The sequence below is a fragment of the Dermochelys coriacea genome, chromosome 1 (assembly GCF_009764565.3).
Source record: "Dermochelys coriacea isolate rDerCor1 chromosome 1, rDerCor1.pri.v4, whole genome shotgun sequence".
Taxonomy (NCBI): domain Eukaryota; kingdom Metazoa; phylum Chordata; order Testudines; family Dermochelyidae; genus Dermochelys; species Dermochelys coriacea.
The window spans coordinates 270142149-270167977 of record NC_050068.2 but is presented as its reverse complement, the minus strand read 5'-3'; the positions used below and the strand labels follow the sequence as shown (position 1 = coordinate 270167977).

Genomic DNA, 25829 nt, shown 5'->3' with positions numbered 1-25829 from the left:
TTAGTTCTGATGGCATTGAATAAACATCCTGAAATATAAATTATAATTCGTGACATGAACAACTATTACCAGAACTCATAATGGCATGTTTCTATAATTATCAATGTATAGTGCTTTAAAAGCAAAGGATACTGCTTAGTCAAAGTTTTACAATAATTATCAGATGTACTGTATTATGTATGCAAACTCGTAAGCTAAAAGCTAAGTGATAGAGAAACTAAGTGTTGTTGGCAAAGTTAGAAATACCAAACTACTAGCGTTGTCCCAATGTCTTATAATTGACAATATTACATGGCACAACAATAGTGTACCCAGAAAACCTATAAGAAATTGAATACACTGTCACAGTCTATGTATCAATTCATAAAATACTACAAATTTGTAGGTAATTGCAATTGTTATTCTATAATAAAAAGTTACAATTTATTTTAAAAATACAGCCAAAATAGAATTTACAATTTTAGTCAGTTTCAAAGACATTTACAGTAGCTTTTATACAACAGCAAGACAATCACTGCAACATTCTGATGCTTACATTAAAACTGAACTACCAGGAAGATGTAGATGTGGGATGGAATAAGCAAACAAATGACTTCCAATGATACCGAAGAGAGAGGACACAGAACAAATGTACTAAGAGGACAGGATTGGTTTGTAATGCAGTTGACATTACAATGAAGTTTTTTTGAAACTATTCAAAATGTAACTATAAGCTGTACCAGGATTATACCAGTAAGAAAAAATCTAGCACACTGTACAATAAATATTTTTAAGAAAAAATTATTTTTGAACTACTCAGTTCATTATTTAGAACAGTGCTCCCATCTTTAATTGAAATGTATAAAACTATTCACTTTTCCATTCAAACTGTTTATACTAAAAATTGATTTAAGGAAAAAAATTGAAAATCATAAACCTGTTGAAAGTAATTTTATCCTTTAGCTGGCAAAGAGGCCATTCTTTATTCGCTGATAAAGACCATAGGTTGACAAGTCTTGACTAGATGCAAACTAGTTAGACTGGTGAAGACTGAATGCTAAATATAAATAAAGTATGTGTTGTGGGGAACATCCCCCCAAAACTTGTCAAGCTAGAGAATTTTTAAAAATACCTTTAATGCCCATGATGTAGTAATTTTCAGATTTTAATTTTCAGTAGTAGGTCAACGGATGTTACCGGACTGTAACAAAATGGGAATGAAATTGGCCAGCCTTCTACCCAACATCAACATAGCTTGGAAAAATTTAACTGCAGAGAGCAGAAGCTATTCAACGGCATGAAACCGAAAACAATCAATCAGAATGGCAATGATGTGAGAATCTGTGGACACTGTTGATCAGAAAAATGTGTCTATTTAGACAAATAAGTTATGGGCTTGAGCTGAAACTCATTAAACCTGGTACATTTATCTGAGCAGCCGTAAACTTCAAAGCAAGCTTCATTCCTTAAAAAAGCCGGTAAGACACCAAAGTGCAATAACTGCAACCGTTAAAATAAATGCTGGTAAATGAACAAAATGAATATAAAAATAAAACAATCCCTTTATTCATTTATCTGTTTTATTAAGATTACCCCTACTAAGAAAACTCAGCTCACCCCAGCTCCTGATCAGAAGCATGAATTTATATTACAAGAAGTGAAAACGATTTATTCAAACCTTGGGGGAGGGAGAGACTGTGGTAGAGAGAACAGAAGAACCTGCATTATGGGGCCTCATGTCATGATAAATAGAAGAATGATGACCCACCAGGCACAGAACAACGTGTACTCTAGACTCAATCAGTACTAGAAACTTATTTAGTTAGAAAAATACAACAGAAATCTGATATAGTAATAAACTATTTTGGAAAATAGTTTATTCTTAGTCAGTTTCCCCACTGTATAATACAAATAGCTAGTATCTGCCAATACACAACACTAAAACATATTAAACTCTTGACATCCAGAATAGCATCAATCTTACTGCCAATAATGGAGGTGAACTATGATCAGCTGCATAGAGGTATCAACAGAATATTAAAAAAATCTGCACGCTTTCTATGATTTCCCTGGCTTTTTCATGGTACCAACTGCTTCATAAAACAAGAACTTCAGCTCTTTTCAAAGTAGCTGAAAGAAAAATGAAGTTGATTACAAAGGTCTCACTTCAATTGAAATATTTTTGCCTTTTTAGGATTTCTGACTATCATGTTCCATTGAATCAGTGAGAATGAATTACAGCAAAACACTGAAAACACAACTCAGAGAAGAAGGTTAATTTATTTTTTTCTAAAAGTAAGTAGTGACACCTTAATTCAGTCAACAGTCTTCTTCACCAGGCTGGATTTTCCTATTCATTTTGGACTTCATAAGCAATATTCCAGGTTCATCTATCTACAAAAATATGGTGGATAATTTTTGATTTTCATTAAATGCCAGATAATTTACAAGTCCTTGAAAACCAGATGAAAAACGGAAGTCATCCTGTATCCCTCAAGACACTCTGCAGCATTTCCCAAATGTACAGGAAAGGAGAAATTTTAGCCTTCTTTAAATTTTTAAAAGTTGTTGGGGAAGACTTCTTGCCATCTCTTGGAGACAGTATGCCATGACTGCCATGGTGATGTACATTTACGTCACCATGGCACAGAATCCTTGTTTTCCACCTTTATACAGAATGACCAATAATTTGAGAGTTGTAGTCTGCTGTCTCCATTCTTAGGATATATGGGATGATGCTATCAATCTGAACATTTCCAATCAGTCCTGCAAAGAACAGCTCTTCTGTGATGGTAGCACTCATCAGTCTGAGGGCAGGCAATCGGAGAAGAAGCCTAGATAGCCTGAAAAACAGGTTTGGCAAAAGAGCGTTACAGTTTAACAGGCAAAGCAAGGCTTCCTTTTGATGTTATCCAGTTATCAATAAGAAAAAAAATATAAAGGATTATGCTTTTGGTCATGGTTCAATAAAAGCTCAGCTCTTAGAGGTTTAGTAGTAAGCTTTTGTAGGTATGGAAGACAGATCAAGTTTTAAATTATTCCAGTATTTAATTTATAACCCGTCACATCTTTGACATTAGCGCAAACAGATCTTAATAGGCATTTCAATATATGTGAGTTGCACAACCTGCTACGGCCTGCAGCAGGCAAAAGAAAACAAATGGAAGACCTGGCTTCAATGAGTCAGGTAATTACAATTCAAAAAATTTAAATACATTTTCATAAAGTTTAACTTTTAAATGTAAAATGCACTAAGTTACATTGAAAATTATAGGAAGTAACAATGAAGTCATATAGATAAAGTGACTAAGGGTATGTCTATACCCGCCGGATCGGCAGGCAGCGATCGATACAGTGAGAGTTGATTTATTGCGTCTAATTTAAACACGATAAATCGATCCCTCGAGCGCTATCCCATCGACTCCGGTACTCCACTGCTGTGAGAAATGCAGGCAGAGTCGATGGGGGAGCGGCAGCAGTCGACTCATCGCAGTGAAGACACCACGGTGAATCAGTCTAAGTACGTCAACTTCAGCTACATTATTCACGTAGCTGAAGTTGCGTAACTTAGATCAATCCCCCCTCTAGTGTAGACCAGGCCTAAGAGTGGGACTAAGGCTTGTCAACACTTTTCACTTAATTGATTCTCCCATTTTTTAAAATGAAATACTTCTCAAATCAAATAACTGAAGTGCTGAAGAAAAGAAATGAAAGAAAAATCAAGCATGTGATGTATATAATTTACATACCTGTAGGTATCATCTGGATATACTTTTGTTACATAATCTTGGAACTCCATGTAAGCCTTTTCTTGAAACTTTTCAATCTGTATCACATTTTCTAGACCTGGGTGATCTGAAACACAATTTATATTGTTATACCTGCTCTGGATAAGATGCACAAAACAAAACAACGAAGCCCATCTGGGGCAACCATCTGATTAATTCTTTTGCTACTGTAGCAACTTCTGGGGGTTTTCTGACAATTTTGATGCTGAGTACCTTGCCTTATTTGGATTATTTTCTTAGATGATGGAGATCTATTTCATTTACGGTGCTCAGATGAATATATTAAACTGCTCTAGGAGTCCAAGCAAATGCAGTTCTTACCATGTGTAAAACTATTTACATAATCTCATCCACATTTGATCTTGTCTCCAGTTACTGTGTTGCAACTGAACATAGCATTATTCTGCTATGTTGACAGTTCAATGGACAGTTGTGTGCTTAAACAATATATGGAGTCTAGCTGCCATTCCAGACTACATTTTCTTTAGTTTATTTCTTCCCTGGAACTGCCGGAGCTAATTACCCCCGCAGTCCGTCTCCCCCTCCTCCAGACCAATTCCTTCCAGCCCATTGTCTGCTCCCTGCACTGGTTCAGCTCTGCACACCTGAACGTTGGCCAGTTTCCCCTCGAACCTGAGTCAGTGCTGATGCCTTGTCCTGTGAGCTTGGCATGCTCGGGGCTTCCTGCTTCCCTTGCCCTGTGCCTGCAATTCGTCTGCAGCTACCTCTTGCCTACGAGGTCAGTGCAGCGGCAGTTGCATGCCCCGCTCTTGTCAGCCACTGTTGCCTCACTCTGCTGTGCATGCTGTGGAGTGAAGTGACCTCAGCCAGCATGAGTAGGGCACACAGCCACCACTGCACCAATCCCACAGGCAGGAAGAGGAGATCAGACGACCTGGACCAACCCGAGAGCATCAGGTTGTTTTTATACCCAGTCTGAACCCGACACTTGTAATCAGGTGCCATCAGGTTTGGATTGGGTTGGAAAGTGCTACAATTCCCTCAAACCCAATATTTCATAGATCAATGGTATAAACATCCTGTCCTTTCTAATGATCCCTCAATTTCTTAATTCCATAAACCATCTATACAGCATGATTCCAAAGTAAAGAGCAGAAGGGAAGGTCAAGTGTGATTGTGTAGAGGAATAGTGTTTTGAGAACAAAAGAGTTACTGACCGAAGTAACTTCTTTTTTCTCCTTCATGACATTACTTTCAGAGCCCAACTACAGGAGGTTAGCTAGTAATGATCTCCCTAAAAAGGCAGGCTGAGGAACTCTGTTAGTTCAACAACGACTAAATCACTGGCCTGCTGATACTAACGTATATTCTTGATACCATGTAGAAAGAAAAGCCATTTGTGAACATATGAATTGAACTCCATGTAACAGCCATACAGATTTCAAATAGGGGTATATTGTAATAGATTCCCACTGAAGCTGTCGTCTCACTAGGTAAGTTAGCCTTGAGACACTGAAGGCACAGAAACAACAGCTAGTTCATAACTTGATGGGATGAACATTCCTTTCCAGTTAGAAAATACTTCCAGGGATATTTCTGACAACACAAGTGTCATGAGACAGTAACTGGAAACACACAGGGAACTAGGTCAAGCCTTTGACATTTGAGCAAACTTTAAAAACCTGTTCCACTTGACAGTGTAAAACTTCCTAATGAAATGTTTTCTACACTCCTACTGCCTTGATCTCTTCAGACAAGGACAAACATCCTATCTTAAAACCTAACAGTCATGCTGTCAAGTAAAGGCCTTTGAGGCACGTTTGCATCACCTTGTTGCTGTGTTGGAGCAAGATATATCAAGGGAGGGTGAATGAATAATTTTTGGATAGAGAAGCAGGTCTACCACAAGGCATGAACTACCCCTTTGTAAGACTAGGCTCTTATGAGCCAGTTGTGCCCATAGGAAGACTTTTGATGAGTCAGATGAGTTGCAGATACCATCAAGCACTTGGTGAATACGATGGGGGCAATTGTTGAACCTCTCATGAAACTGAAGTGCTTCTTGTGGTTCTTATCTGAATGTAAAAGCAAGCATATTAAATATCATGGACACAAATCAGCCTTGAAGTTCAAGAGCAAGGATTATGCTCCCTTGAGAAAACAGGTAATTTTACTTTCCTTCAGTATTCATTCAATATAAGGAGCTCAAAATCAGGGGTAGGCCTTTACTTTGGAACTTCTTTCTGGTACCTTTCTTCCAGGGTGGTGTCCATTTCCAACATGTCCTTTTCTCCAACTAGTTTTTCAGGAGAAGGATAAAAAAAAAAAAAGGAAATAGAAGATAGATAAAGTTTTGTCACGCTCTGAACTCCAAGGATTACCCCTTTCAATGATCTTTAGGACTCAGCTACATGAGGAAATGGCCTGCCATGCCAGTAAATACTGGAACAAAGAATCCTAAAAGACTGGGGTAGAAGAGGAGAAAGGATGAGGACTTGGGTCCCCTGAAACTCACCCAGGGCCCTCCGGCACATCCTCAAACTTGCTGCTTACATGCAGCGCCACCAGCAGATGAAAGTACTGAGGCAGAAAAGAACACCTTTTCTCTCTTCTGAAAACAAAAGGGATTCCCAGATTGTCTCTGTGTTTGCTGGTACATTCCTGAGCCCAAAATATCTCTTCAACATGACAGCCATAGCCAAAGACCTGGCTGTAGTGTCCATGATATCAAGTGAAGCCTCCAGAGAATTTTTGGACAACTAACTTTTCTGGTATAAGACCAGAAATTCCTTGGTTTGGGGAACATACTGGGTAACATGTTTTGTTCTAGCCCAAGTAACAGCTCTGGACTAGAACAAAATATCTTATCAGGCCATAACTCTAGCAATTTGGTCTCTCTGTGCCCACGTTTTGATGACACTGTCCCAGCTCTAGATTTGTCATTTACAGCAGAATTCACAACTGGCCGAGTAAAATACACCTCTACCCCGATATAACGCTGTTCTCGGGAGCCAAAAAATCTTATCGCGTTATAGGTGAAACCGCGATATATCGAACTTGCTTTGCTCCACCGGAATGCGAAGCCCCGCCCGGCCCAGAGCCCTGCTTTACCGCGTTATATCCGAATTCGTGTTGTATCGGGTCATGTTATATCAGGGTAGAGGTGTATTGGAAAAATAACTGACATTCATACTGATAACCTGGTACAAGGCTTCCTTGAGGCAGAAGCAGCAGAGGAAGAGTGAATCCAGACCTCTTTAACCAGCTCATTGACAAGGAGTACTGTTTTTTCGCTTTGTACTCCAGGATTTCAAAAAACATATGTGGTTTTTAGACAAAACTGCCAGTGGAATACCAATATCACAGCCATTTTACCCACCAAATCCTGAAAGGCGTTGGCATAACTTACAGAAGAGGAATTCCTAGGACTGCCTCACCAGTTCCTGCTCCTCAGAGAGAATGCATCTGATTTCAAATCAGGTACAACTACCACTCTTGAAGATTTAAAGTAGAGGAATCCCAGGAACCTCTGAAGAGGCCATCACCTGCATCCAATGAAGTGGGTATTCACCCACGAAAGCTTATGCTCCAATACGTCTGTTAGTCTATACGGTGCCACAGGACTCTTTGCCGCTTTTGTAGGAGAAAGGTTCCTTTGGGTGGGGGAGGAGACAATGATGGTCTTCCATCATCTCATCACAGAGGCCACTTAAGGAGGAAGGGAACCAAAAGGGACCAAAAGCCACAAGGTACCCAGTACATGTATGGATGACGATTGGGTAAAATTTTTATTTTAGAACCGTCCAGGCTGACAACTGAGGTACCAAAAGTTTTCCGGTATCTAAAAAAAGTTCCCTTTGAGGTGGAGCTGCAGCAGATTGGGAAAGTACCTGGTTTTCTCAGTTCCAGGAAAACTACTGCACAATCTTGGAAAAGGCAGGAACCATGAATCCAACAATGGCTTCTCCATATGACAACCTCGGGCAGATTCATTGTGGGATCCTCGCCAGAGGACCTCTTCTCTCACAGTACAGCTTTTTAGAATGACCAGTGCCAGAAGATGTGCCTTCTTTGGCTCCATGTGAAGAATTCAGGTCTTTACCTGGGGGAATGTGTTTCGTCAGCCTGAGATTTTATGGTAGGAATTAGCACTAAGGAAGGCTTATTGTCCACATTACTTGTGTCTAGGAAGTTTTCAGGGGAAGGTCTATTAGACTCTTGCAGCAGAAGATTCTAGAGTAGAGTCTTATGGTACTTTGGGACATTTTCATGCCTATCTGAAGTACAGAACTTTTGTGAGATAAGAGGAATCTCTTTTAAATCCCATTCTTTTAGATGTGCCTCCCATTGTGAGTAAGGCCAAAGGAGACCTAATATATATATATAAAAAAAACTGACAAGTGAAAAAAACCCTTAAACCTAACTCTAACATGCAACTATTTACAACTAGATTTGCATGTGTAAGATTAGAGAAAAAGGAAGAGTTTGGCTCTGTCACTCTCCAGGTAGCAGACTGTGGAATCTGAAGAGGGAGGATATTTATACCTGCAGTCTATGAACATTGGGCTTGAGGAAATTGAGTGCATCCCATAACTACCATCTGCTGTCTGAAAAGCTTCCATGATTAGGCATGTGACTCCTACACTGGGGCTCTGTATAGATAATGTCATGAAATGTAGAGGCACAATATGATTATTGGTGTGGAGCGGAGGTAGTGGGGGGCCTTCCTGTTTATTACTTCCTGTTCCTGTTTGTTTCCTGGTTCCTGTTGCCTGAACTCAGTGTTCCAGTTCCTGTTTGTATGTGTATGTAGTGTTGGGTGTGATAGGCTGAAAACAATGGAAAAACCTTAACATGAAAATAGGATGTTTTCCAGCCTGAGTGATGAATGGTTAAGTACAATGAATTCCTGCTGTTTAAATAATATATAATGAAGTACTGTATGACAGATATAACCACTGTATTTTTACTGTTGCCTTTATTGTCTATATTCATAGATATGGCTCACATAGTAAAGGCTACACAGCAGCTGCCTTCTGTTCCTCAAGACTCACAATCTACTGAAATAAAACAAAGCCTTCACTGCCACCGAAATAGTATGCAAATATAGGATACAAATTATGATAGATGCTAAAATTATGATACTACTGACAGAGTGGTATCCAAGGGGATTTAATGACTTTTTAAAATTCACCTCTTTTGGATATCAGCTTCAGGAAAGGTACAGCAACGAGAAGACATATTTGTTATTGTTGCATTTAGAACATTTAGGAGAAAAATGAGCAGACTTGCTCAGCAAGCATCAGAGTAAAAAACTGCTCTAAATACAGAAAAATACCTGGCAGATCATGTTTCTGTATAGCAATGTTTGTTATTTTTTTTTTTATTATAAATCTCTGGATCGGTAAACGATGGATGAAAATCCTGGGGCCAAGAGATAGTATCCTGGTGTAAATCAAATTACACACAAAAGACTACATTAAAAGAACATTAAGGTAGCAAAGTCAAGCGCTCAAAAGCTAGGAAAAGCCAGAATTAAGGTTAATTTGGCTCCCTTCTGTGTATGTAGTAGGATACAATGTTTAATTACCTGATCAAACATTACTTCCACACGACCTCTGCCTCAAACAGTGAATATCATAGACCATGCTACTCAATATTTTATTTCATCCTCATTTTTCAGTGTGTGCTGCTTCCTCTCCTCCCCTCCTTACTTACTCTACACTATTCAAACCCTGGCTCTGAATACAGAATTATTTATTTCTTCATAAGATTTTCTATGTTGCTAATCACTAATTATCTGAGTATTTCACAAACATTAATTTAATTTAATTTAATATCGCAGCCTCCCTGCGAGATGAGGGAGTGGTATTACCCCTATTTTACACATGGGAAACTGAGGAACAGAATGATTAAGGTCAGAAGTATCACTAATTTTGAATGCCCATTTGATGTATCTAGGACCTGATTTTTCAGAGCATTATATAACAGTTTATACAGTCAAAGAACACCTTCCGTTTCTTCTGTGGCAGCTGAGAGTGATCAGTATTTCCACAAATCAGGCCCCATGGTCTCATTTGGGCCTCCAGAAAATAAGGACACACAATTAGTGACAAACTGTGAAAAGTTTGGTTTAAGTGACCAGTCTACCACCACACTGGAACTGCGACAGAGGCAGGGATTAGAATCCCATTCTCTAGGACAGGATTCAACATCCTTAACCATGAAACTATCCTTTCTCTCTCTGCTATCCCCTGCCTCATTCACTACATCAGTTCCAACTTCCACAACAAATGAGGCAGGAGTCCTACAGACAACCGTATCCTTTACTACACAACACTGAATCATCCCCAGAGCAGGTCCACCCTGTGCACTGAATGGGGCAGGTGTCCTGTGGAAACAATTGTACATGATCATATAATTAGACTGTATCATAATGCATATGCACAAGGCAGCTAAATCAAGGTTGCACAGACAACCATGATTCTCGCATTTTCTAACTTCTGAATGCTTAACTTCGCAATCTTAACATTCTTTTAATACACACCCCTCTCTTCCCTCACTCCCAGGCTCCTCATCTAATCTCTATGTAGCCCAATCCTATCTCAATCTCCCTCCCTCAGAGGCTTTTTGTCCCAATCTCCTAGTCCTGCCTGCCCCCTCACCTACTTATCTAATGTCACCCCCCAACTGCCAAACTGGCTCCTAAGTCTTCCTTCCTTCCAGTCTCTCCCCACTCCAACCGATTCTCAAGGAGCAGAATTCGAGAAAATGATGGTAAAAAACACTGGTGGTCAGTCTGCCTTATCATTTCTAGCATTGCTAGCAATTGCTGAGCTGCACTGGTGGTACAGCAACTTTGGGAGAAATGCCTAAAATTCTCAGTGAAGATGGAACCTTTGGTAGACTGGAAGAAGGGGGGACTTTTAGATTTTAAATTAGCACCTAATTAAATAAAAACAGGTTCACAGATTTGTTGCAGCTATAGAACTAAAATGTCAGAAATGCATGAACTTAAGTACAAAATCACTCTCCCCCCACACCTTAACTGAAAGTTTGGATTTTTGAAAATACAACAACTTTTAAATACACTGTAAATACTCAGATCTCAATTGTCACAGAAAAGAACAAAATTTTAAGTTAAAAATAATTACATACCAGGACTGAAGAGGACGATTGCTTTCAGATAAGCATATTCATAGCCATCTAGGCAAAGCTTAACCATACTGTTACAGAACTCTTGCAGTTTGAAGATATGCTCCATCACTAGTTTTCCTCTATCTGTAGACAGCTTATCTAGATTAGTACAAAAAATTGCAGAATGGATTTTCGGGATAAATTTACTCCTGATTTCTAAATGATTCATACAGCTGTAATATGAATCCATATTCTTCTTCTGAAGGAAAAAATTACAGGCCAATGAATATTTATTTATTTATTTATTTAAACCCCCTTCATGATTAGTCTGATAATCCTACAAAAGAGTCCAATGATCAGAGGTGGACTGGCACCTGAAATATTAATCACCAGAAGGGGGAAGAAGATTACATACCAGTAAATGGAATTCCCTGAACGTATTACTCCCCTGCAGATGTATTCCATAAGAGTCATGTGCCATGCTCACTCATCACAGAAGCGTTAGCAGCAGCAAATCTATTAAAGAACACTCCTTCCATTTTAGGATCTAAATGTTCTAGAATCAAAGTCAGTAAAGGATCCACCCCATGCCTGTCTTAGCTGTATTCCTAAACTATCATTTTAAACACATGACTGCACTGGGAAAGGTTTTTTGGATAGTAGCACGATTACTTTCCCCTTTTTAAAAGTGAAATGAGTCAATTTTTAGGAATCCAAACCAAGCGGCTAGGTGAAGACATACAAGATCTGGATAGAATATCTTACCCATTTAGGGGTATGAGAGCTAACACTACTAGGAGGAATATAGGGAATTCTCTGGAGAGGTATATGAGTTTAATACCACAAGAGTCTTGCCAATGCTAGAACAATTAAAGTAACTTGAGCCCCAATCTAACTATTATAACTGTAAAACAATTAAAGCAAATCTATTTCTTTTTAGACAGAGAAAAATCATAGAATGGCACTGAAGGCCAAGTATCAAAGACTAAGATGCTATGTGTATCTCACAAGCAATTACAGCTCTGTTCATTTTTTTTTTTTAAGTAGAGTTGAACAACAAAGTTTCATGGAACAAGAGGTTTCAATATAAGGGGCTTATACCTGATACCTCTGAGGTTATGTCTACATTACAAACCCACCATGTAATTACTGTGGTGGTTCATGTCCACGCTGCCCTCCTTGGGTCAGTGATGCACATCCTCACCAGAAGCACTTCCCTCAACCTAAGAGGGGCAGTGTGGGGAACTGAGAGCCCGTTCTCTCAGCTTCACTGGGGGCTCCCTGCCATAAACCTGGCTGAGCCACAGGCTCCCGGCAGGAAGCCCCCTGGTTGCTCCCCGTTCCCTGTCAGGAGCCGGGGGAAGTCACCTGGAGTTTCTCGTCCCTCCCTACCTTGTTCCCCACTGGGAGCAAGGGAAAGCTGCCCAGGGCTTCTCACCAATTGGTGAACAGAGTACAGCTGCCCTGATTTCTCAGCACCCCCACCCAGAGCTGGGCAACCTTCTCAATTTCACAGCTCACCTGGGCTTCTCATTCTGGCTCCCAGCCAGGAGCGGGGGGAAGCCCCCTGGGCTTCTCACCCCAGCTCTCAGCTGGGAGTAGGGTCCAGCCACCCAGCTCTCCAGGGGAGCAGGTGCTTTATTGTCAATTTCACAGCCCTGAAACTGACAAGAAAGCAGATGTAAAGGATGCAGTGTCTACACAGACACTGCGTGGTCCTAAGTACACTGACATAAGCCTTACACCTATCATGGAGGTGGAGTTGTTATGCTGGTGTAGTACAGCACTTACATCAGTGGGAGGAAGGCTGCAGTGTAGACATTGACATAATTAGGCCAACATAAGCTGCCTTATGTCGACCTGTGTTGTGCTGACCAGCCCTGAGGGATATAAGATTTTTGCACATGTCTTTTGAAGAATTTGGGGGGGGGGCAATTTTCAAAAATTGGTGTCTAAGTTTAGTTTTCTGAGTAAAAACCCTGATTTTCAAAATTCCTGAGTATCCCCGAAATCAATGAAGGCCAATGGATGCACAACAATTTTTAGAGTCAGGCCTCTCATTTAGGACCCTAACCGTAGGCACTCATTTTTGAAAACTCTAGCCTTAAGAATTTCCCTTTTTCCTGCTGTAATCTTCCATGGAGCAAGATGAAGAGAATGTGCTTTGCTTCATTCCAGAGACCTCCACTCATTAAATAATTCAGTCAACTCAGGTTTCATTTTCATTACCTTATTCTTTTGTTGTTGTTGTTACTGCAACTCACCTAAAGGCCCAAGGTCACCTCCAACCTCCCAGAACAAGAAAAGAAAGACTGAAATGTTCTTAAGAATTGCTATTCTTCTCATAGAGTCTAAAGTAGCTCTTTTAAATGTTAGACCTGACTGTCTCATCACAGATCTTTCCATACTGACAGAGACCCAGTCAAGCAGCTGTTTTCAGGGCTTGAACTGCCTTCTGAAAAGACTGCACCAGTCACCCATGTATGCATATAGCTTCAAACAGGGATGAAACCACACCAAAAAACAGAATTGTAGGGAAATCCTCCACCATTGCTCTAGCATTAGTGAAGCCCCACTAGTGTTAGTAACTGTGGGGGCACTGATGTAGACTGGCCAATGGCATGTTTACCATTGTATCCAAGCAATGGAAGGTACTTTCCTAAAATTCTCAATGTAAACAATGCCTTGGTGAATGGTGAGTTTGCTGGACTGGGTCTGTTGCTACTCTAGACACACTGTACAAGACCTACGAGATGAGCTATCATGGGGTTAACCCCACACAACAGGTGTAGTCCAAGGAGAAAACAATTTTTCTTCAAAAAATTAGTATCAGATAGGAGTAAGATGAGGTGGTGACATGGCTGTGAAAGTTATTGAGATCTGCACATTAAACCTGCAACATTAAATTAGCTAGGATCAGCTGAATAGTTCACGACTGCAAGAACCTTGAAAAGAAACAGAAACCTCCAAACCTCTTGACTGGGATGGGGAAAACCAGATCCAGGTAAGAACTGGGTCAAGCAAAAAAAACTCTAGGACTCAGTATGAACGAGATGGCATAAAAAAAGTTTACAAGGGATGAGAGGGTGCGGCACCGGCATAGAAACCATTGGAATATGAGATTTCTGAATTGACAATGAGTAACTATGCTGTAGAAGCTGTCCTGGGAAAGCTAGAGGTTTTGGAAGCTGAACAGGGGGACACAGTTTTCAGAACACTGCAAAACGTGAGAGCTGATTGCGGTATCCAGGAGACAGATAATGCTTTTTGTATTGCAGAGATGGATTTATCTTATCTTGGGCAGGGCAGGGCAGAAGTGATTTAAAATGTGGGGAAAGGAGTGATTTGAATTTCTAATTTTCCACTCCCAGAAAACCATGACTGCAACTACCAGCCTCATTGCACACCACCCCAATATCTACTAATGTGCCCCAAAATTACAATTAGCTTGATATTTCTGCTAAAAGTATCAGCAGTTACATAATTATCACAGAATCATAGAACAGAATCATAGAAATGTAAGACTGGAAGGGACCCTAATAAATCTTCTAGTCCCGTCTCTTGCTCTGAGACAGGACTAGGTATTACCTAGACCAGTGTTTTTAAACCTTTTTGATACCAGGGACCAGCTTGCTGGCTTCCTAAACTGAATGAGGGAAATCTCAGGGACCAGCACCGGTCCACGGACCTGTCATTGAGAAACACTGACCTAGACCATCCCTAACATGTGTTTGTCTAACCTGTTCTTAAAGACCTCCACAAACCTCTGTAGATAATTTGCCCCAGTGTTTAACTACCCTTACAGTTAACTGTACCCTCTGGCAGCTATCACTGAATCAGTTTGCATCTAGTTCACATTCAGAAGGATTTTTCCCCCCTCACTAGCACAACGATTGTTGTCGTCGTTTTTTGGAGAGTGTGTGTGTTAAAACAAATTCTCAGGTACAATTATGTGGCAGTTATGAACAGAGCCCTGACTAACATAGCTCCATGGATCATGAGTTGTGTCATGATACCTAAAATTGGAATCTACAGGCTCACTTCATGAAGGAGAAAAAAATACTGTAACCTTTCCCTTCTCCATAATAAATTTCAGGCAAATTCAAGTACATTTTAAAGTTAGGACTGAAAACAAGCAACTAAAAAAAAATACTTAAGTCTCCAGGAACATGGAGAATCAAAATAATACGCTAAAAGTTTCTTACACGATAATCTGCTTCTAGTTTTAGGAACATATTTTACATGATTTGCCATAATGGGACTTGTACAGTAATAGATTTTAAGGCCAGAGGGGACCATTGTGATTGTCAACTCTGACCTTCTACATAACACAAATTATAGGATATCCATGTATTAATTCAGGGGTGGCCAACCTGAGCCTGAGAAGAAGCCAGAATTTACCAATGTACATTGCCAAAGAGCCACAGTAATACGTCAGCAGCCCCCCATCAGCTTCACCCCGGCCTGGCTCCCAGTGCCTCCCGCCCACCAGCAGCCCTGCCCATCAGCGCCTTCCCCTCCCACTCCACACCTCCTGATCAGCTGTTTTGTGGTGTGCAGGAGGCTCTGGGAGGGGAGGGGGAGGACCGAGGGCACTGCACGCTCAGGGGAGGGGGTGGGAAGGGGTGGAATGGGGGCAGGGCCTGTGGCAGAGCCAGGGATTGAGCAGTGAGCATCCCCTGGCACACTGGAAAATTGGCACCTGTAGCTCCAGCCCCGGAGTCGGGGCCTATACAAGGAACTGCATATTAACTTTTGAAGAGTCACATGAGGCTCCGGAGCCACAGGTTGGCCACCCCTGTATTAATTCCTTCTTTAAATCAACAGTAGCTATGCTCGAATTAGAGTATGTATCTTTTAGAAAAACATCCAATCTTGATTTAAAAATATCCAGTGATGGAGAATCAACCACAACCCTTCATAAGTTGTTCCAATGATTAATTGCCCTCACTGCTAAAAACTTGCAACTTATTACTCTTTCACTTCTCAAAATACATAAGCTACACACTACCCACTAAGCTTGTGAAATCTCAATTCAATTGAAACTCAGAATTTAGCCTTGCTTTATACCATAAAAAACAGCAAGACTTCCAATACAATTGTATAGAGACTGATGACTGAGTGCAGGATGCAAGTCAATTTTGACTGCAATATTTTCCTTGAGGTTGTTCAGCATGTCCTATTGCACTTTGCATTTTTAATTAGAACAATTATTTGTATATAAATTTTCTGGGAGGGGAAGGGAAAATGAAAAGGAAGGGGACACATTAAAATACAGTTTTTATTATTACTAAATGTGACTGACTTCTGTAGGTTTACAAAATTTTCCACATTTTTCATGGACTTTATATATTATTTCAATAGTGGCCATTCAACTGTGTACACAATAAATTCCCATTAACAATTTGCAGACAACTAGTAAACTTCTGCAGAGTATAAAAATTATGCACTGACATTTAGTTCATGCTGTTAATTAACTCCCCATCTACACCCTGAAAAATGGCAGGATGCATCTTACCTTGCTGTAAGCTACCATGCAGGTGATTAACAAATGCAGTTAATATAGTTGCTACATTCATCACTTGTGAACACTGTGCAAGACCAAGTGTAAAAAGTTCATTCCAGCAGGCTTTTACTAATGATATGCTGTTATCTTGCCTATTTAAAGAAACAAAAAATTCCGTTAATGAAATTGTTTATTTGCAATTAAAGAGTGCTTCACATCTGCAGCGCACAATACAAATAGTAACAATTAATCTAGTTTAGCCATTACTACCACTTTCAACAAATCAAGACCCAGATCAAAAATATTTGTATTTGCATGTTAGAATTAAAATTCCCACGTTTATGTTAAAAGTGGCATTTGTATAGAAGTTGGTTTGTTTTTAAAGAACTAAAAATTAATAGTCTGAATCACAGAACAGGCCACCCAAATACTCAGAGAATTTGCTTCAATACAGAAATAAAACATCCTCCAATTGCACACCAATTGTGTAGTTCTCACCTACTTCCCCATACAAGAACCCTTAAGGGGTATCATCAAGCAACTACAATCCATACTCGATGGGGACCCCCACTCTAAAAGAAATCTTTCCTGAACCCCTCTTCTGGCCTTCGAACAACCCGCCAACTCTCCAAGCTCAGCAGCAGCAGCAACAGCAAAGACAGGAGAGGACACACCAACTCAAAGTAGCACCAGACCCTGCCAGAACAGATGCAAAACCTGCAAACGTCTCCACCAGTAGCGTAGCTAGGAAGGGAGCAGGGCAGCGGCTTCTCTCCCATGGAGCAGAAGTGGCACCTTTTTAATTTTTTGGCGCCTTTTTAATTTTTACTCACCCAGCGGCGCTCCGGGTCTTCGGCGGTGGGTCAGGTGGTGCTCCGGGTCTTCAGCAGCACTTCAGCGTCAGATCCTTCACTCACTCCGGTCTTCGGCGGCATTTTGGTGGTGCGGGGGGGGGTGGTGGTGTCCTTCAGTGCCGCCGAAGACCGGAGCAAGTGAAGGACCCGCCGCCGAAGTGCTGCTGTAGACCCGGAGCGCCGCCGGGTGAGTACTAGCGGGTGGTGCCTTTTTTTAATCTCCGCTCCCCGTTTTCTCCACCTGGCTAAGCCAGTGGTCTCCACTGCAACAATGATCAACGCCCACCACCACACACCTTTCTAAATCCATGGGTCCTACACATGTCTATCACATGTGGTGTACCTCATCCAGTGCACTAAATGCCCCAATTACAACTATGTGGGTGAAACCAGAAAATCACTACACTCTTGAATTAACTCATGCAGGAAAATGATAAAAGAAAAAACATTACATCACCTTTGGGTGAACACTTTTCACAAAGTGATCACACTATACCTGACCTATCAGTCCTCCTCCTCAAAGAAAACCTGCTCAACACTTTCAAGATGAGCCTGGGAGCTTAAATTCATAACTTTGCTAGACACTAAAAATCATCTACTGAATAGACACACTGGATTTATAGCTTATTGAAACAAACAACTAACCCCTGATGTCTCCTCCCCTTCTTTTTCCCCTCTATGACTGGAAGGGTGTTAACGGTCCACTTCACCTTGAAATGTATTTTAACTACTTATGCTAAATAATCTGTTCCACCTTATATTTAGCTATGATGCTCTGAGTACATTTCCCAGACATGAAGAAAAGCTCGGTGTAAATTGGTCCAATGAAAGGTATTACCTCACCCACCCTGTCTCTCTACACCTCCCTAGCACAAGCAAACTGGTAGATATCATTAGTTACATTTTCAATGCATGTCCTATCACATTAATTTGCTCAGGGTTTACACTAGTTTTCAAACAATATTTACATGCAGTGGCAGAAGTTCAGATGGTTCCTGTGTTGAGTATGCTGAATGGCAGGCTGAAGGCCTTTTTTAAAAAAAACCTGAAAGCTGGCATGTTGTTGGATTATGTTTTTAAATAAATTTAGTTGAAAGTCAACAGCTGTTTCAGTATTTGATTTAGTCACAAAGGGGAAATGGAGACATTATGCAAGAATAATCACAAAGAATTTATCCGAGGCATTTTAGACATATGCAGAGACCAATGTGACTTATGTATGGATGAAGGTTAACTTGCATTTTCTCCATTTTTTCTCATAGTTGCTACAGTATTTTTAACCATTTGATTTTTTTTTTTAAAGTGTGTTCTAAAATTACTGTGTCTCATAAAATGATACCTGACAGGAAAGTTACAGAGTACACACAAGATGTTTTTCTTTGTCTTGGAATTAAATGCACTTCCTCATGTCATGCAGAACTACATGAACTATATCAGAACTAAGAAATTTAAGAGAGCTAATGGATTTTGCTGCACAAACTGCAAGCTCTTAAGAAAATAAAGAGAATGATAAAAACTGGTGTTAGCTGCAAGAGGCAATTTATTTCTGGTAACTGGCATGCTCTACAATAACACCCCCCCCAATGTTTGATAAATGTTACTAATACTTCTCACTATTTTCCAGAATAAGTTAATAATGGTACAGTGACTACCAGTAATTGATTTGCAAAAGGAGAACAATATCTGATGCCCAAGGCACACAGGTAGCTGTGTATCAGCCTCTCTCTACCTTTCTTTGGTGATTTTCATCACCATCACTCCCCAGTTGCAAATACAGGCTGAGTCTGATCTCACCACTTGCAACTCATGTACCACAGGAAATCATTAAAAAATTAATGATTAATTGCGCAATTAAACAATAACAGAATACCATTTATTTAAATATTTTGATGTTTTCTACATTTTCAAATATATTGATTTCAATTACAACACAGAATACAAAGTGTACAGTGTCACTTTACATTTATTTTTGATTACAACTATTTGGACTGTAAAAAAAACAAAAGAAATAGTATTTTTCAAGTCACCTAATACAAGTACTGCAGTGCAATCTCTTTATCATGAAAGCTGAACTTACAAGTGTAGAATTATGTAAAAAAAAAAAACCACTGCATTCAAAATAAATGTAAATTTTAGAGCCTGCAATTCCATCAGTACTTCTTGTTCAGCCAATTGCTCAGACAAACGAGTTTGTTTACATTTGCAGAAGATAATACTGCCGCTTCTTGTTTTACAATGTCACCTGCAAGTGAGAAAGATGTTTCCATGGCACTGTTGTAGCCGGTGTCGCAAGATATTACATGCCAGATGTGCTAAAGATTCATATGTCCCTTCATGCTTCAGCCACCATTCTAGGGGACATGCATCCATGCTGATGACAGGTTCTGCTTGATAACAATCCAAAGCAGTTTGGACTGATGCATTTTCATTTTAATTATCTGAGTCAGATGCCATCAGCAGAAGGTTGATTTTCTTTTTTGGAGGTTCAGGTTCTGTAGTTTCTGCATCGGAGTGTTGCTCTTTTAAGACTTCTGAAAGCATGCTCCACACCTTGTCGCTCTCAGATTTTGGAAGGCATTTCAGATTCTTAAATCTTGGGTCGAGTGCCATAGCTATCTTTAGAAATCTCACATTGGTACCTTCTTTGTGTTTTGTGAAATCTGCAGCAAAAGTGTTCTTAAAATGCTAACAACATGCTAGGTCATCATCCAAGACTGCTATAACATGAAATATATGGCAGAATATGGGTAAAACAGAACAGGGGACATACAGTTCTCTCCCAAGAAGTTCAGTCACAAATTTAATTAACACTTTTTTAACGAGCGTCATTAGCACGTCCTCTGGAATGGTGGCCAAAGCATGAAGGGGCATACAAATGTTTAGCATATCTGGCATGTAAATATCTTTCAATGCCAGCAACAAAAGTTCCGTGCAAATGCCTGTTCTCACTTTCTGGTGACATTGTAAATAAGAAGAGTGCAGCATTATCTCCTGTAAACGTAAACAAGCTTGTTTGTCTTAGTGATTGGCTGAACAAGAAGTAGGACTGAGTGGACTTATAGGCTCTGAAGTTTTACATTATTTTGTTTTTGAGTGCAGTTATGCAACTACAACAAAAATCTACATTTGTAAGTTGGACTTTCACGACAAAAAGATTGCACTGCAGTACTTGTATGAGGTGAATTGAAAAATACGATTTCTTTGTTTATCATTTTTACAGTGCAAGTATTTGTAATCAAAATAAATACACTTTGATTTCAATTACAACACAGAATACAATATATGAAAATGTAGACAAAATCAAAATATTTAATAGATTTCAGTTGGTATTCTATTGTTTAACAGTGCGATTTAAACTGCGATTAATCACGATTAATTTTTTGAGTTAATCATGTGAATTAACTGCAATTCATTGACAGGCCTACTTTACACTTCATGTTTCTAATGAAAAGTACTCAACAATTCTAAAATTCATTTAATTGTTTAGATGTATTATTGGGGATATTTTTTAAAAAGCAATATAAAAGTGATTTTTCAAAAGTACAAGTTTACGATAATCCAAACCTAATTCAAGAACATAAGAATGACCATACTGGACAGACCAATAGTCAGTCTAGCCCAGTCCTGTCCTCTGACAAGGTGATCAATATCAGATGCTTCAGAGGGAATGAACAGAACAGGGCAATTTATCCAGTGATCCATCTCTTGTTGTCCAGTCCCGAATTCTAGTAGTCAGAGGGTTATGGACACCCAGAGCATGAGGTTGCATCCCTGACTACCTTTGCTAATAGCCACTGATGGACCTATTATCCATGAATTTAGCTAATTCTTTTTTGAACCCTGGCCTTCACAACATCCCCAGCAATGAATTCCACAGCTTGACTGTGCTTTATATGAAGTAGTACTTCCTTTTGTTTGTTTTAAACCTATTGCCTATTAATTTCATTCAGCGACCACGGGTTCTTCTGTTATGTGAAGGGGTAAATAACACTTCCTTATTCACTTTCTCCACATGATTTTATAGACCTCTATCATAGCCCCCTCCCCCAGTCGTTTCTTTTCTGACATAAGTCTTTTTAATTTCTCCTCATATTAAAACTGTTCCATACTACTAATCAGTTTTGTTGCCCTTCTCTGTACTTTTTCCAATTCTAGTATATCTTTTTTGAGACGGGGAGACTGGAACTGCATGTAGTATTCTAAGTATGTGTACAGATTTATACAGTGCCATGAGATCTTCTATCTTATTATCTATCCCCTTCCTAATGGTTCCTAACATTCTGTTCGCTTTTTTGACTGCTGCCGCACATTGAGTAGATGTTTTCAGTGACCTATCCACGATGACTCCAAGATCTCTCTCTTGCGTGGTAACAGCTGATTTAGACCCCATCATTTTGTATTTATAGTTGGGATTATGTTTTCCAGTATTCTCTTGATATAAGAGTATATTCCAGGACAAATGGTCTATTTAGTCCATTGATTATATCAAAGAATGTTTGAACACTCACCCTAGAGCTTGGAAGGAAGGAATGGAGCGTGCCCAGTGCATGGACAAAAAGAGTAGTCTGGAGGCTGATTCACAGATGTAATGAACATTCAGGTATTCAGGCATCGGAGAAGGCATGGTGAGCTGATGCAAAAAGGAATTGTAAAATTAGTTATCTTACTCCTTGTTAAAAATTTTAATTAGAAAAAAAAGTCTTTGACGTAATGTCTTGCAAGGAAAAAAGGAAAGTAGTGTATTTTAAAAATAACATGAATGAGATAAAGCCTTGAAATAAATTGCATGACTGCCTTTGTTCAATATTAGCCACAATTGTTAAACTTGTATAAAATTACAGAGCAGTGAAGGAACAGGGCAAATTTATTTGAATTCCACACTTTATATAGATGATCACATATTTGAAAAAATTAGGTATGAACATCCCAAGTAAATTACATTGCAATCCTTTGAGACATTTTGAGAAGACTGATACCTTAGAAGAAACACTGTCAGTGGGATTATTTTGATGCAACTGCTTACACTTATAGCTATAGATATAAAAAAAATACAAATTGGGAGGTATCATACCTTTCCATAGCTTGCCCCAGAGGAGTGGAATAAATGGCCTGAAAAATTAGTGGAATTGCCAAAACTATTAGTTTTAGTGGGGAAAATATTTACAAAAATTCTTTGGTTTGTAGTTTTTAAAATGACTATTTTACAAATAAATATACTATTCTAGTATGTTAACATGCTACACCTGATATTCAGCATATAAAGTGCCTGATATCCTAGAACTGCTCATATAAACAAGATGCTCACATTAAACATAAATGGCCAAGCCTCCCAAGTGACTCACACACATAGTTCATTGAAGTCAAACAGGTTTATTGCATGAGTAAGGATTTGATCCAAAATGGATATTTAATTATAACGCAGTACTTCTATCCCCAGAGATTAATAATTGGCTATATATATAAATTAATAGAATTAAAATAGTTTTGACTAAGATAACTATTTTAAAATGTAGAAAACTGTATTCTAGGATTAACATTAGATTTATATTTACAAGGGTGACCAAAGAGTGCGCTGGTTGGAGAGGACAAAGTCCAATGCAATGCTCTGTACTGAAATGTTCATATATACAGTCTTTTATTTGCTCAAGTCGTAGCTATGAGTTGAAGAGGAAAAAGATGGCGAAAATTCCATAGGTTCATAAAGTGGAAATAAAAATATGAAGTATTTGGCTCCTCTCCCAAAAAAGGTTGTGGAAAATGGCAAGAGAACCACAATGGTTAAAGTCAATTAATATCCTAAAGCAGTGAGATAGGTAAGCAAAGGAGAAGTCCTGTCACAAATGAGGTCCAGAGCCTCAGTTCTAAATCCTGCATGCGTTGCTCATATGTCAAGAGTTTGTATATATGGCACATTGCAATACTTATGAATCTCAGGTTTTTTGTAACTACATAGTGCTGTAGATCCACTAGCACGGATTACAAAACGGATTTTGAGGAAAATAAGATACAGAGAAGATCCAGCGAACAGTGCTGTTTAAAATAATAAACAGTGCTGCAAAAACACTCAGGAGGGATGTCAATTTTCCTGAACAGTAGTAGCTAACCATAGTAACAAAAGCAGTGCATTCCTCAGAACATGAATGACCGTATGTAAGTACACATGGTTATTCCTTAAGAAATTCAAACAAATAAATAAAGTACATACCAAATTCTTGAACTTTTAAAATGGCTAAGAAATTAGTTTTAATGGTTATAAGTCAAAAACATATAAATACCTGAAAGCGACATGTGCATCGCTGAGAAGCGGCCCCTCTATTTCAACGATATTCATGCTTGTTTCTCCACCAATCAGATGTACATTGGCTTCAACAGTCTCTGCAGAGCTCTGACATGCTGCACTCTCTCCTGGGTTTAGTGCTTTTGCAAGAGTATCAAATGCCCTATCAGAAGACATTGTTATTTATGAGTTCAGTCAAATTATACAGCAAAAGCAAGGAAAATGTAAAATCTTGGCTGTGTAGGCTTCAGTCTAGACAGAACCTGTATAGGCTTGTACTTCCAAATATATTCCATTTTGCTCCCCAGTGTGATAAGTTGAAAATCCCTAAAGCACTGCTCTATACCAACACCTTTCTTTGCTGCTACAAGCACTTTTTAAAAACAAATATTGGGGGGTGGAGGAGAAGGTTATGGGCACCCCTGTCCCCAAGGCAGAAGTAAGCTTTGCCTCCTGCTATAACATCTAAGGAGCAGATCCCTGGGGCTTCCTCCTAGCAGCAATGGGCGGGGGGGAGGGGGACGGCCCAGGAACAGTAGCCCAGTGGTTGCCATCATTGGGAGCCTTTTCAGGGCTCCTTGCAGCTTAACACAACAATAATCAGCCGTCACCTCTCCACCAAAATACTTAGCAAGTAAGGGAGCAGCTGCCACAAAGAGGAGAGTTAAGGCAGAGATAGAGCCCTATCAAAACATCTGTCTATATAGAGGGGCTAAATAACACTACTGCTGCCAGAGATGGTGTCAGGGAGAGCAAGCCAAAGCAGTCCCGAGGGCTCTCTGATCTGCCTCTACCCTCCTGCCCACTTCAGTTTGGGCTGTGTAGTGTTGAAATGTGTGCACCCATCATCCCTTCTTTAGAAAAGGAAATAAGGCTTCAATACTCATACATTAAATGTTTATCTCCAAGGAAATCCTTTTCCCTTCTACACCGCAACTCCTTCCGCAACAGTAAGTCAAGTTTTACAAACCTTGCTCCCTAAGGGTATGTCTACACTGCTCATGCCAGCTGACTAGGATCCCAGTGCTCAAGCTGTGGGACTATTTAATTGCGGGTGTAGACATTCCAGCTTGAGCTCTGGGACCCTCCTACTTCACAAGGTCCTAGAGGCCAGGCTCCAGCCTGAGCATGGATGTCTACACTGCAATTACACACTCCTGAACCCTGAGTCAGCTGGCACAGGTCAGCTGCGGGTGTCTAATCACAGTGTAGACATACCCTAAGGCAGTGGTTCTCAAACTTTTGTACTGGTGACCCCTTTTCACACAGCAAGCCTCTAAGTGCAACCCCCCTTATAAATTAAAAACACTTTAAAAAATATTTAACACTATTATATATCCTGGAGGTGAAGCAGGGTTTCGGATGGAGGCTAACAACTAGTGACCCCCTCCCCCCATGTAATAACCTCGCAATCCCCTGAGCAGTCATGATCCCCAGTTTGAGAACCCCTGCCCTAAGGGCTCAGTCCTGTAGCCCTTTTTTATGCAGGAAGTCCCATTATCTCCAACATTTACTAGCATGAGTAAAGATTGGAAGATAAAGTTTCAAAGAAAGGAATGTCTAGAATAAATTTCTAGTGTGGACAAAAAAATGAAACAACAACTCATTAAATAAGACAAGGTGCATTCTGAGTAGTTCACGCATAGTATGGATTTCCTTTATTCTGAGTAATTTCAGTTCCTTTCCATCTCCCTCACTCATTGATGGCTATATAGATCTAATCTAGCAGTAGGGAAGAATGATTATATACAATTAGGCTGTTATCCAGCTAGAAAACAAAAGCAATAGACAAAATTGCAACATAAAGAGACTTAGACACAGGCAATTTAAAGTGTGGCTTAAATTTATTGCAGGAAAGTAAAGGTTTTATTTGAGGTCTGTGAGTACCATACTCAACAGAAGATACAGAAAGAAAAATTACTAGAAAATCAGTGCGCCTTCTTGAAAGGCCTCAATCTCACTTTCTTTAGCAAATACTTTTAGGAGTCTCTTAGAATAAGTTTGTGTAATATTTGGAGGAAGTTATGTGAGATTTAGGTCTGATCTACACTACTAAGTTTTACCAGTAAAGTTTGCATTATGTTAACTCATGTTTGGGTGCATTCATGCACAATTCTGAGTCCAGTCAGTAAAACCCTGGCTTTCTGTCAATCAAGTTAAATCACGTCCCACAAAACAACATAAATCCTGTATGGGCACAGTTCTATGGATATAACGCCAGTGTGGATGCTGTATTACCTGTACCAGTACAAACAATCCTTCAGAAACAATCCCACAATGACCCTTTCCCAGTCACTGTTCTGGTCCCAATTTTGAACTCTGCTGCC

The 25829-nt window shown here is 39.6% G+C and overlaps 1 protein-coding gene across 12 annotated transcripts in view; it reads right to left on the bottom strand.

The window, feature by feature from the left end:
* Positions 1 to 389: 389 nt before the first annotated feature.
* The window catches only part of NR2C1 (nuclear receptor subfamily 2 group C member 1), a 100092-nt gene continuing 74652 nt past the window's right edge, over positions 390 to 25829 (bottom strand). For 11 of the 12 annotated variants that reach the window (XM_038403268.2, XM_038403200.2, XM_043492210.1 and 8 more), the window contains 6 exons: positions 23501 to 23665; positions 21734 to 21856; positions 16384 to 16523; positions 10887 to 11024; positions 3729 to 3834; positions 390 to 2822 (listed from right to left, as the gene is read on the bottom strand). In XM_038403268.2, the coding sequence (XP_038259196.1) occupies positions 2648 to 2822; positions 3729 to 3834; positions 10887 to 11024; positions 16384 to 16523; positions 21734 to 21856; positions 23501 to 23665 (847 nt within the window). In that variant the 3' untranslated portion in view covers positions 390 to 2647. The remainder of the gene's footprint in view (positions 2823 to 3728; positions 3835 to 10886; positions 11025 to 16383; positions 16524 to 21733; positions 21857 to 23500; positions 23666 to 25829) is intronic. The other variant, XM_043492218.1, reaches the window with a different exon arrangement.